The 12,289-nt window shown below is 35.2% G+C and overlaps 1 protein-coding gene across 10 annotated transcripts in view; it reads right to left on the minus strand.

Moving 5' to 3' along the window:
- The window catches only part of LOC138318283 (ryanodine receptor-like), a 109,230-nt gene that overhangs the window by 37,287 nt on the left and 59,654 nt on the right, over positions 1 to 12,289 (minus strand). For 8 of the 10 annotated variants that reach the window (XM_069260494.1, XM_069260500.1, XM_069260491.1 and 5 more), the window contains exons 15-36: positions 11,906 to 12,041; positions 11,338 to 11,439; positions 11,063 to 11,181; positions 10,540 to 10,673; positions 9,946 to 10,184; positions 9,386 to 9,572; positions 8,887 to 9,097; positions 8,485 to 8,589; positions 7,559 to 7,662; positions 7,345 to 7,431; positions 6,883 to 7,042; positions 6,663 to 6,736; positions 6,247 to 6,338; positions 3,936 to 3,980; positions 3,373 to 3,457; positions 2,953 to 3,073; positions 2,748 to 2,844; positions 2,178 to 2,314; positions 1,957 to 2,021; positions 1,497 to 1,601; positions 1,054 to 1,173; positions 423 to 601 (exon numbers count right to left, since the gene is read on the minus strand). In XM_069260494.1, the coding sequence (XP_069116595.1) occupies positions 423 to 601; positions 1,054 to 1,173; positions 1,497 to 1,601; positions 1,957 to 2,021; positions 2,178 to 2,314; positions 2,748 to 2,844; positions 2,953 to 3,073; positions 3,373 to 3,457; positions 3,936 to 3,980; positions 6,247 to 6,338; positions 6,663 to 6,736; positions 6,883 to 7,042; positions 7,345 to 7,431; positions 7,559 to 7,662; positions 8,485 to 8,589; positions 8,887 to 9,097; positions 9,386 to 9,572; positions 9,946 to 10,184; positions 10,540 to 10,673; positions 11,063 to 11,181; positions 11,338 to 11,439; positions 11,906 to 12,041 (2,704 nt within the window). The remainder of the gene's footprint in view (positions 1 to 422; positions 602 to 1,053; positions 1,174 to 1,496; positions 1,602 to 1,956; positions 2,022 to 2,177; positions 2,315 to 2,747; positions 2,845 to 2,952; positions 3,074 to 3,372; positions 3,458 to 3,935; positions 3,981 to 6,246; positions 6,339 to 6,662; positions 6,737 to 6,882; positions 7,043 to 7,344; positions 7,432 to 7,558; positions 7,663 to 8,484; positions 8,590 to 8,886; positions 9,098 to 9,385; positions 9,573 to 9,945; positions 10,185 to 10,539; positions 10,674 to 11,062; positions 11,182 to 11,337; positions 11,440 to 11,905; positions 12,042 to 12,289) is intronic. The other 2 variants (XM_069260496.1, XM_069260497.1) reach the window with 2 other exon arrangements.

A 12,289-nucleotide genomic window follows, 5' to 3' on the forward strand; every position in this document is an offset into this window, starting at 1 on the left:
GCATTATCCTGGTTACAAAGCCTCTACACTATGTAAGCTAGTCACAATCAGTTATTACACATTCATGCTTAATATTCTAAAACCAGATGTTAAATTCATGAAAGCATTTCACTCTGAAGATGTCAACTCTTGCTCATGTAAATCATACAATATTCCAATAATGTACGAAGCCTCAAACGTATAAACAGAATACAAATGTAATTTTCATAACAAGTCGTGACATTTTCCTTACTTACAAATTCATAATTTCTTTAAATCATTTCTTTAAAACAAAGCAAAAGATAATACGTTTAAAAATGTTTGACATGAAAATTTAAGATAAAGACAATCTGTAATCTTCTATATTCCATTCTTTGGTTCTAGGAAACACAAATCATTTAGTTATATGAACATTTGGTCTACTGGTAGCCCTTTCTATTTACCTGCGATAAGCCTGCTGCGTCGTTCTAGGGATCCCTCACTGATGTTAGCATCACTAGACTCCTCTCCTGGGTAGTAGTCATCGTGTTGTTCCTCCTCGATATCCATCTCATGGTGCCGAATATTCTCAAGGTTCATTCGCCTCTCGTAGGATGAGGGGTAGCCACTGGATCGCTGGTCCCTTCAAATCAAACATAATGACTCATGTAGTCTTGTATTAAGTGTATTAAGTATTAAGTTTATTTAAAGCTGCTCAATTCAAATCATCAGAGGACTTCTAGGATATTAATCTATTTAATCCTTCATCAAGTAACCTTGAATTTGACCTCTACATTGGATGACCTTGACTCAGCCTTTATCATTCCCCAGACTAACCGTGGTGTTGTCCTTAGTTAAGCCTAAAATAAAGTGTTTCCTAAACTATTTCTTTTGTTACTTTGGATTTGAATCCCTGGATTACGTTGTATTTGACCTTAGTCCAATATGACCTTTTATTTGACCTTTGTCCAATATGACCTTGTATTTGATCTGAGTCCAATATGACCTCTTTGAATCTTGTCTTTATATAATGATGTTGTATATGTTTTTATTGACTTACCTTAAGATAAACTTCCTATGGATTATTTTACTTACCTTGGGATAAACTCGTTATGGCATTTAACAGGTAGACTCAGCCTCAGATACTCCAGGTGTACCTTTTCCAGTCCACCAAATGTCTTAGACAGGACCTTCAGACACGGTGTCACATTGGCTCTGTAACATACAAGTCCATTTTTACTGTATTTAACACCATAGTATATATATAATTATGACCTGAAGATGTTAAAAGAACACTAATTCAGTGTAATGATGAATATCATCAACCCCATCCTTCAACCCTAAAACTCCAGAAGCATTTTCTCTTGGTAATTTTTGTTTTACTTTCCAAGTTCTGACTATTGAATTATAACATTTGACCTTTACCTCTTGTCCTATAACATTTGACCCCTGACCCTTGACCTATTAAATTTGATCTTATACCCTTGTCCAATAAACTTTAATCCCCTGACCTTTAATATGTGCCCCTAAGAACTTACCCTCCTGGAATCCTCTGGACCTGTACACTGGGATGAGATGAGGTGACAGTCTCAAACAAGGCTTGTTCTTTACCGTACCATAGAGTCATCTTCCTGGTCATATTCCTGTTGGACATTTATCAAAAATAACATGTATTCACATTAATTGTTAAGCTAGTATGAAACATTAGGAATAGTGTATTTCTAGAACAACATAAATTATTAAAATACTTCATTTTATGCTTTTATTAAGTTTCAACAATGTTTAACCAAGCAATGTTTATAAACTATTAGAAGATTACTCCGCCCTTTCCAGACTACTTTTTCTTTATTGTTGTCAATGCTGCTAATGTGTCCAAAATGGAATGGAACCATGGAATTATAACTGGGCTGAAAAGTTTGGATATGGACAATTCTATATGTATCTTATGGTAGGGACAGAGAAATAGGGTTTGTTTGATAAGAAAGTAAAAATACGTACACACAGAATGGTTCGTAGCCCTCCTGTAGACCACAATAGGTAAAGTACTTGAGGGTGTTCACATCCTGTAAATTATACAAGCAGACTAATTACTGACAATTTATAACATACGGAAAACATTTTATCACCACAAACAATTTCTCCTTTATCATATTGTTTAGTGTAAGAGTATCCCATAAGTAATCATAATGAACAGTGAAGATGATGAGTTAATAACTCACCTGTCCAAAGTTGAGCCTGGCTTTCTGATGGCAGCCGAGAGTAAATGCTGGAACATATCCTTCCTCGCAATCAATACCTCTGAAGGCAATTTCCTGGCCCAGTGAGTCCATCATCAGTTCTCCATTCAGGGAGAAGGCTACAAATTGAACAATAAGGTCAATATACCTCAATCACTTTTATACATTTGTTCAAGAATTTTACATGAATAACTAAATAATATTATACTGTATAGGCATCGGTTAAAGTGATATATTTAGCTAAAACGCCTCATATAATTTAATGGTGAAAATAATGGGCTATTCCCTATTTGCATATTTCAGAGTTATCCGTCCTTGTGGGTAGGTATTGATTGTGACGTCATGTGTTTCAGAAAGGGTAAAAACGATGTGAGTTACCCTCACAAAATAATGACATCACAATGGATACATACCCGAAGGTATGTAACAAAAAGCTTGGTTACATGCAAAGATGGAATACAGTATATTAGATTATAATGCAATTTCTGTACAAAATAATAATACATTTTCTTTTGTTTAAATGAAAAATGTCATATGTTAAACGGTACTCACTGATGGTCCTGTCCTGTAGATCTAACATACAACCGATGAGGTCACCTGCGGCCCAGTGTTTACCATACTGCTCCGCTCCCTGGTACCATTTACAGCCCTGTAATGGAACAACCATGTTACTTACAAAGCACTGAATCTATTAATTATTACTTCAACCAAACTTAAGGATGTAATTAAATAGTGGAATTATAAAAGTAAAACTCACAGAAAATCCATCGAAGGCATAAGACATGCAGTCTACTCCAATTTCTGTGCTAGAGTCCGATGAGGCCTTGGCCCATCCACACTTCATATAGCCAGGGGTGATAACCTCAAACTCGTAGTACCTGGTCACAGTAATGAAATCAATATGACATCATGATCAGTTGGATTTTATTGTGTTTTTATATAACGAAGGCTGTGCACGAGCTTGATATAGAGAAATCATGTATCGGAAGTTGTTTAGCTTGGTGTAAAGAAAATCTTATATGTACACAGTGTAAACAATCATACAGTCATGTCTCGCTTTCGCTAGAGGGAGTTTGCCTTTATCTCAGTCAGTAGGGTGGGGGACCATACAGTCCGGGGTCACAAGTCCAAGCCCGCTTTGTGGCACACTACTCTCGCCCTGTTACATGTAACTCACCATTTGCCTGAAGTGACGGCGTAGGTTAACTCCCCTCTGTATGTTCTGGTTGTCACCTGTTTACTCGGAGTGTCCTGACTCACAGCTGCCAAACAAAAATACATCAGATAAACTGCAGGTTTTTATAAGAAATTTGGGTCAAAGACATTTATCATTATCTTTCTTTTTTCAATGATAGACGATGCTTTATAGCTTGCTCAAATGAACAATGGTATCATATTACTTAAAACAAAACCTACCAAGATACAAATTATTTCTTAGTAATGATGTATAAAGTGTAAAAAGATTTGTAGAAGTTTTGAACAGTATTTCTCAGAGTTGTCTTTATCACTTAGTCATAGGATATGATTAAACCAACTGATTTAATTAATTTGTCATCCAGATATATGGCCACAAACAGCATTAAAATGATAGGACTACAAAATAACAACAAAATATGCCAGTTCTATTTGCAGACTAAATGTAAGCAGCAGTTTATCTATCTTATTAAGTTTTTAATAAATGGAATCATTTTTTAAGTTTGTGTTTATCTGACCTAAGAATTGACAGCTCAGTGGTCCTACCTTTGCGGTGTCCATAACAGGCCAAGTGATTATATAACTTACTTCCTATGCGCAGCGTTAAAGCAAGCAAAAAATCTATACAATACAAGCTCTTAAATGACAAACCAAAGTTGATCAAACATGCAGCTGAATATGTATCTAAATATGGATAAATATTGTATATTTTCACCTTGAAATTTGGCAACTTGGTTTGTGACACTTTTCAATGGTAGTCCAAATAGAACAAAAATCTATATGTTGGTCTATGTATTATAGATTCCAGTAATACCTGACTGTACTGGATAAGGTCTGATTAAAGATTATTTTCTATTGCTACATTACTTTTTTTCTATGAAGAGTCTGCCCTTGTGAGTAAGGTTTTGCTATAAAGATTTACCTGCATATGTTAATGAGTTTTTGCTATAGGAGTTTTCTGCCCTTGTAAATAAGTTTTTGCTATAAAGTGTTGCCTACCTATGTGAGTTTGATTTTGCTATAAAGAGCTGTCTGCCATATAGTGAATAAGTTTTTCTATAAAGAGTTGTCTACCCTTGTGAGTAAGTTTTGATAATTAAGGGTTTTTTGTGCTATAAAATTACATCTAAGATACAAGTCAAACTTCAAATATCTGGTCACAGGAGCAGGTATCTCAGCTAAACAAAGTTTCTAAAGCTAAAAAAAATGTTCTACATCACTCAGAGAAAACGGTGTTGATATATACTGTGCAGGAGTAGGTAAGTAAATCTTGCTGTACTAATATACAGGGATCAGGTGCAGTAAAAATCTCACAATAGATATATGTGCACAGCGTATAAGTATGGTTAAATATGGTGGTATCGTCTGAAGCAGACGGAGCGAGCGGAGCAGCCATGAGGTGTGTTATATATTTGAAATCCACACTATATCTGATAGAAGCTCTTAGTCCACACTGACCTGAGAATCGTTTGAAGAAATCATCAAGATCACATTTATTTTCAGAGTTGTAATCGCTAAACAGAACAATCTTTTTACAACATATTGTCTTCTAAATTATTTAAAAACCCATTTTGTTTTTATCAAAACCTTGCATTTAATGTTGTTTGACTTTTTATTTCAGAAATAAAATTCAACAAATTCAACTATTTAAATTCTTGCTTTAGCATTTTTTCCAGAATGGCTTCAAGATTTTTACCAAAATATAAATGTAGAAAGTATCTAGCAAAAGACACACAATCTTTTACCACTGAACAGTTTGGGTTTTTCTCTAAAATGCTCTATATTTTATTAGATATTTTTCATGGTACCATACAGTGGAACTCGGTTAATACAAACTCGAAGGGACCACAATGAATCTTTGGTTTATCCGAGTGTTCAAATTAAGCGTGTTCTAAATTAAGTCAACTGACCGTCACTGACGATCTCTTTACTTTGTAATAGATCTACTTGTTCCATGTCTTAAAACAATGTGAGCAAGAAATATATCGAAATCGTCGATGGTGGTTGCCAAATTATAACAATAATGACGAATAAATCCAAAATATGTAGAAAGTAATTCTGCACATGTCAATTCATTTGTGATTGCATTTGTAACACAGTGCCAGGTGGCTAGAGATTAGTTCCGTTCCAGAGATCACACCATACATGTGACAGGTGTCCGAGAGCACTTGTTTTGTCGCCTTTTCAGTTGAGGAAATGTTTATGTAAGTAACACACCTTTACTGCTGCTTTATATCGCTGATTATTGTTGATACAATATAACTTAGGTTCAATGCTAAACATTAAGCAGTTTTTCCATGTTTTAGTAGTTGTAAGCGGCTGTTGAAATGCTGTTTTACGGCTTATTTATGAAAAAGAAATTGGCATTTTCTTGTTGTGCAATATATCTAAATTAGAGTTATACAAACATTTTATGTATGATATTAGTCATTCGGACCAAAAATTTACTTTGTATTATCCGAGTATTTTGAGTATTCCATGTTTTAATTTTCCGAGTTTGTTAAACAAAAATAAAGAAGGAATTCAACCGGGACCAGCAAAGTACTTGGTATCAAGCCGGGTTGTCCAATTATTCAAGTTCATATCCAGCAAGTTCCACTGCATATCCATATTTTTTATTCTTAAACTAAGCTTTTGTACAGTTTTTTAACCATTCATTTTCAAAACCCAAACAGTTATAGTTATACTATTTATTACAGATATAAAAGTAATATTCACTTTTTATAATGAAAATCAAAAAGTATACTAAAAATTTTGTAAAACGTCTATAGTGTGTCTGTCTAATGGAATAACAGATATAATGTTGAGAGTGGAGCTCGGTGGGTGTAAGTCAGAAGCATAAGCTGCTAACACAAACCTGTCATACCCGTCTCGCCGGTCTCAGAGGTGGGCGGTTCTAAACTGTACATGTAGGCCAGTAAGGTACGCACTGTCTGATTGGCTGTCTCCCTAAAGATACAATCCAATAGAAACACTTGAATCAATTATTTAAATTTTCAAGTATTATTTCAGTTTCACCTTGGTAATTGCAAAATTAAACTTCAAAAGTGTGCATAAGATCACCATGAACAAATCTTGTATTTATAACTTTCTTTATTTATCATAATATCTTTAAGCAATGATAACAGTTTCAGGTTTAAAGTCTAAGCAACACCACTTCTGACCAATTTGAGAGTATCCATATTTGATTGGGTGCATTTATATTATATATATGAACAAACCAATCCGTTTCTTTTTAAATCAAGTATTATTATATTTTTGTGCATTATATACCTGTTTGCCTTTTTGATGTTATCATCAACTTTGCTGTATGGCACCAGATGTGGGTTCCTCTTGGTGTGTGGGTCCTAGGAAAAACAATACTCAATATTAAGATCTATTTAAACCTGATAATAAATTGACTTCAAAAAGACACAAAAATTACGATTTTACTATAACCCTGAGATTTCAAATATCATGAATCAGATTTCAGAGACATGATCCGTAGACCTACCTCTTGCCAGCCATAGGTCCAGCCATGTTTGATTCTGTCCTTGGCCCAAACATTGTGTGTATTCTCTGCTAACATGTCCACCAAGTTCTCCATGGTAGGGTCCATGTCTACAGCTGCCAGGTCTAGGGGCGTTGGTTTGTAGCCGTTTGATTGTAGGAAACTAAAACGAGGATATTGAACATTGAAGCTCATAAAAAATATTCAATGGAAGAAAATTCATCATTTTCATTATAGAAAAGACAAATAGAGTTGTGGTTCGTTGAGCTTCTATAGTATGGATGTATAATAAATTTATTCAAATTGATTTTCATAGTGACTGAATTTGATATTTTCATGCCCAACAACATTTTAAGGCAACTTACAGGTAAAATGTTCTACTGTACTTTTTTGAGGAAAAGTTATTTTCATGAGGTGTTGATTCCAGAAACAAAATTACACAAGGAATAAGGCATAAACACTTACTTGTTTGGTAGTTTGACAGTCTTCATCCTGTTGTTCTGTTCCTTCTTCAGGTCCATGCTGATATGGTAGCCAAGAGCCAGAAGTGTGCTGCAACATTGAAATATAAGTGTCAGACTATATCCAATCATAACCTATCAAGCACAGTTAAAGGTGTTTAAAATTTCAAATTTTCTTGAGAGAAGGAAATTCTACAAAGATTGCCTGGTTCACCTACCGAAGAGTCTCAAATGCCACTGTGATCACATATTTCTTCTCTGACATTGGAAGCCTCTCAAAGTTGGTTAAGGACGGATTCATCTTCTGGTGGTCATCTCTCACCTGGACAGAACAAAGTCAAAAGTGAAAGTGGGACAGTTCAAAGTCAAAAGTAAAAGTGGGACAGAACAAAGTCAAAAGTGAAAGTGGGACAGAAAAAAGTCAAAAGTGAAAGTGGGACAGAACAAAGTCAAAAGTAAAAGTGGGACAGAACAAAGTCAAAAGTGAAAGTGGGACAGTTCAAAGTCAAAAGTAAAAGTGGGACAGAACAAAGTCAAAAGTAAAAGTGGGACAGAACAAAGTCAAAAGTGAAAGTGGGACAGAACAAAGTCAAAAGTGAAAGTGGGACAGAACAAAGTCAAAAGTGTAAGTGGGACAGTACAAAGTCAAAAGTAAAAGTGGGACAGAACAAAGTCAAAAGTGAAAGTGGGACAGAACAAAGTCAAAAGTGAAAGTGGGACAGAACAAAGTCAAAAGTAAAAGTGGGACAGAACAAAGTCAAAAGTGAAAGTGGGACAGTTCAAAGTCAAAAGTAAAAGTGGGACAGAACAAAGTCAAAAGTAAAAGTGGGACAGAACAAAGTCAAAAGTGAAAGTGGGACAGAACAAAGTCAAAAGTGAAAGTGGGACAGTTCAAAGTCAAAAGTGAAAGTGGGACAGAACAAAGTCAAAAGTGAAAGTGGGACAGAACAAAGTCAAAAGTGTAAGTGGGACAGAACAAAGTCAAAAGCGTAAGTGGGACAGTACAAAGTCAACAGTGAATGATTTTCTTCTGTAAATGAAAAACCAGAAATCTACTCTTAGACAGGTAAATTTTAGAATAAAGATTACAATTCTGTTGTCTTGGAACAATCCTGTTTATGTAGGTCCAGCCAGTGGTACATACCTCTCCATAGGACCAGCCCTGCTCTATTTTGTTCATGGCCCAAATCTCATGTAAGTTCTCAGCCAGCTTGTCCCTCACGTTCTCTATATACACAGGAAGCTGAATCTGTAAATCCACCAAACATCAATATCAAAATATTGTGAAAAATCAAGTTAAGATAAATGTGAGTTTTCTAGTTAAATATAAAATGTATTTTTGAATTGAATGCAAATGGCTATGACTGTCACTGCAATAGACACATGTATAAATATGTCTTCAATTTTCATACAAGTCAGATATGATTCAGATATTATGTTGACTAAAAAATGCATTTCTTCCTATGCAGATTTACATGCTATGTAAGTATTGCATTCTTAGTACATTTTTATAACCATAGTTCTACTGATAAGTCACCACACTTACATTTGAAGTATCCACAGGGTTTGGCACAAATGGTGTATATTCACAGATCTCTGTTGGACCAGAGATGATGTTACGGTCAATGTTCCCAAACACAAAACATGGTTCGATCTTGACCTTCTCTTTGGGGAGGAGACACTCCACTATTGCGGTGTGGTTGTCTGGGGGACCATACTTTAGCCGTCCATGGTCACCGCCCAGTAAAAACCGACAGCTGTATAAGGCAGGAAAATATGAAGAATCTTAGGCTGTTTTTTTTTAAAAAGCATTTTCATGTCAATGATAGAAAATATTGGTTCATAAATAGGCCATTGGCAACTGCAGATGGCTAAGAAAAGATTTGCCTAATACCAAATACTTTTGTATTTGCAATAAAATTAGTTGCAATTGAAATAAACATGTATAAGCTTTTGACAAAAAGGTTGCAACAAAACGATTTATATAATAATAATAATAATGAATGAACTTTTGAATATCTTATTCCAAACCCTTGTAGATTTACCTGGTGCTGGCAGACATGGATAGAACTGGGTGAAAAAGACCATCGATGTTGAAATCTTTAAACACTCCAGGAACCTTGATTCCATTGACCGAGAATGTGATCTGAGGCACGGCAAGGTCAAGGCTGCAGCCAACAACATCACCTTGTTTGAAAATACCTCCTTCCCTCACTAACCTAGGGCGGCCACCTGTGGGACGGGAGATATAGTGGTTATTGGACTGTGAAGGTTAGTATACATTCTAATTATAGCTGAAGATCATCATTTACTTCTACACTACGGAAACTTGACTTTCTAGACAAATGTATTTGAATATATAATTTTGAGTCAGTGTTGGCATAACAGAGGAGAATGTCACCATTTGTACATGTACTTAGACAGATAATACAGGGTGTTGTTAAATACATGTGTTGTTATAATCTAGTCTCCCTATATGACTTTGCTTGTGAAAGAAAAATACTAATAAAAGTTGGTCAAAATAACATTATTTTCTAATAAATTTTTCTAAAAAATAATCTTCTTTTAGAAGTTTAAGGAAGTACAGGTTATAGTATAAACTCACCTGTCCAAAGGTTTTGTCCATCAAAAGCATACGAGTACAGGTTATCTCCTGCACCGTTAGCTCCCCACTTCTCCCCGCCCCCGGGGTGGGGCACGAAACCCTGAGTGTTGGTCCATCCCAACCTGAGTATCGGTGAAAGGTGAGACAAGATCTCCACGCGGTCCACTATCACCTCGAAGTACCATCTCTTGTACATAGAAGAGCCTTCCTTAATACCCACGTACAGGTTTGGCTTCATACTGGTCACAAAATACAACACAATTACTCAAAAAAATCAAATACCAAGTGATTATAGGAGTTGTCCTTTCCTATCTATACATACTCATATACAGTTAAATCGGTAAATAAAGACCACCTAAAGGAACAAGGAATAATAGAATCTTACATGGGTCTGTCAAGTGGACAGGGATATCTTTACCCAAGTGAAAGATTATGGCTAGTCAACCTGAGACTTGCCAAGGGTTGGCAGCCAAATTTTAAATGAATCTCAGACATAATGGGAGTTAAGCATTTCATCTTTAATCTTTACATTCACTGCTAAAGAGAAATATTATTATTCTAAGAATACTTGTGAAGTGTGTTTGGAAGTGTTACCTGCTGAGGTGGTCAATAAGTTTGGTTTGTAGTAGTAAGTCACAGCCAGGTAACAAGTTATCACAGATCAGGTTTTGGTTGGTTCTCACAGCCACTCCGTTACCAACACACAATGAGCAAAGCACATCCAGCACCTGGGGTCAAGGTCAAACAATGATAAAGATCAAATCAAAAGGTCAAACCCACAGAAGAAGAAGTAATAAAATTGACGCAAGATCTGACAATGACATCAAGACCAAACATTGATGAAGGACTAATGTTAAGGTTGAACCCAAAGAAAAGTGAAACATTGATGCAAATCTCAAGGTCAATTGAGTTATTGAGCTCAAATACAGTAGCAAGCTATACCAAATTTAATATTTTAAAAAAGATAAATGTTTATCATCATTTAGATCTATATTCTGAAATACACTGGTTTGATATTAAGAAATTAATTAAAATTCTATAAACCTGAATGAATTGTGTTATCTCTAAATCAAATTCATTTCCATAGAAACCCCAATATGCAAATCAGGATGGGTACCTTTGGATCCCTGCCGTGGCGGTCTATGAGGGATATAATGGTGTTGATATGTTTCTCCTTTATCATGTTTAGAGCCTCAGGACTGTCTATGAGGACACAGTGTAGCACCTCTAACACGCCTACAACACAAAATCAGAAGGTTAATTAGCCAAGGAACAACACAAGTTTCAGAGATACTTAACAAAGTTTGATGTTTTGATAAAGTCTAGCCAGAAATTTGTGTGTCAAATGAAAACAGTATTTTAAAATTAAGATTTACCGGTTTATATACTTACCTTTGGAGGACTGTTGACTTTCCAGTCGGTCAACCAACCAGTCAAGGCGGTACGATTGGGCAAACTGGGCACAGTTGGCACGGTTACCACGAATCATGGCCGCTACAAATAGAAGGCAAATAGTGATATTCAAGGACTTAAAGAATTAATTTGAGAAATGAATGCAAAATAGATGTACAAGGTGACCTTTTCTTGCACAGACTAGGGGAGTTTCCCTTTCAACTATGTAATCTAGCAGTAGGATGTTTGCTTTAGGAACCAGGGGTTTCTAGTAAGATTACTATAAAACAACTAATTTTCCTATCTTAACAATCAATTGGAAATCAATGTAAAAAATTTTTTGAACAAATATGCAATAGAATCATGAGACTGTAAATCACTAAATTAAACTGGCATAAAAATGTAGTTAGGCATGAAAACAAGAAATTAAATTCTGCAAAAATGATTTGGTTTGCAACAGTTTGAGAGCTAGCTAAGGTAAGACATTCTTCTCTACAACTTTAGGTCTATTGATCAAAATTGAAGTGAAGTTACAAGATCAACTTTAAAGTAAATATGATCTACATACCCAGTAGTAAATATAGGTAACTAGAGATGTCTTCGTATTTGTTTGAAGCATCCTCCCCTGCATAGTGGGCGAAATGACGTCGACTTTTGTACTGACTAAACTTGTCGATTGTCTCCAAGATCAGGGCTATCATACCCTATAGTCAAAAAAAAGTTCATCAACATATGCTTTTTTTACAAACAGCATTTTTATTTGATTTTTAGTTCACTTAGATCAATATATACTTATATATGTTTTAGAAGTAAGATCTGCACCAATAATCTTCTTTAAATTAGCCAGTCGGAAACAATAAAATATTGAGTTGCACATAATGAAATTGTGTGTCCTTATACAAAATATTCTTAAGCATTTGATTTTAAAATTATTTGAGGATTGCTGATTTTA

The sequence above is a fragment of the Argopecten irradians genome, chromosome 3 (assembly GCF_041381155.1).
Source record: "Argopecten irradians isolate NY chromosome 3, Ai_NY, whole genome shotgun sequence".
Taxonomy (NCBI): Eukaryota; Metazoa; Mollusca; class Bivalvia; order Pectinida; family Pectinidae; genus Argopecten; species Argopecten irradians.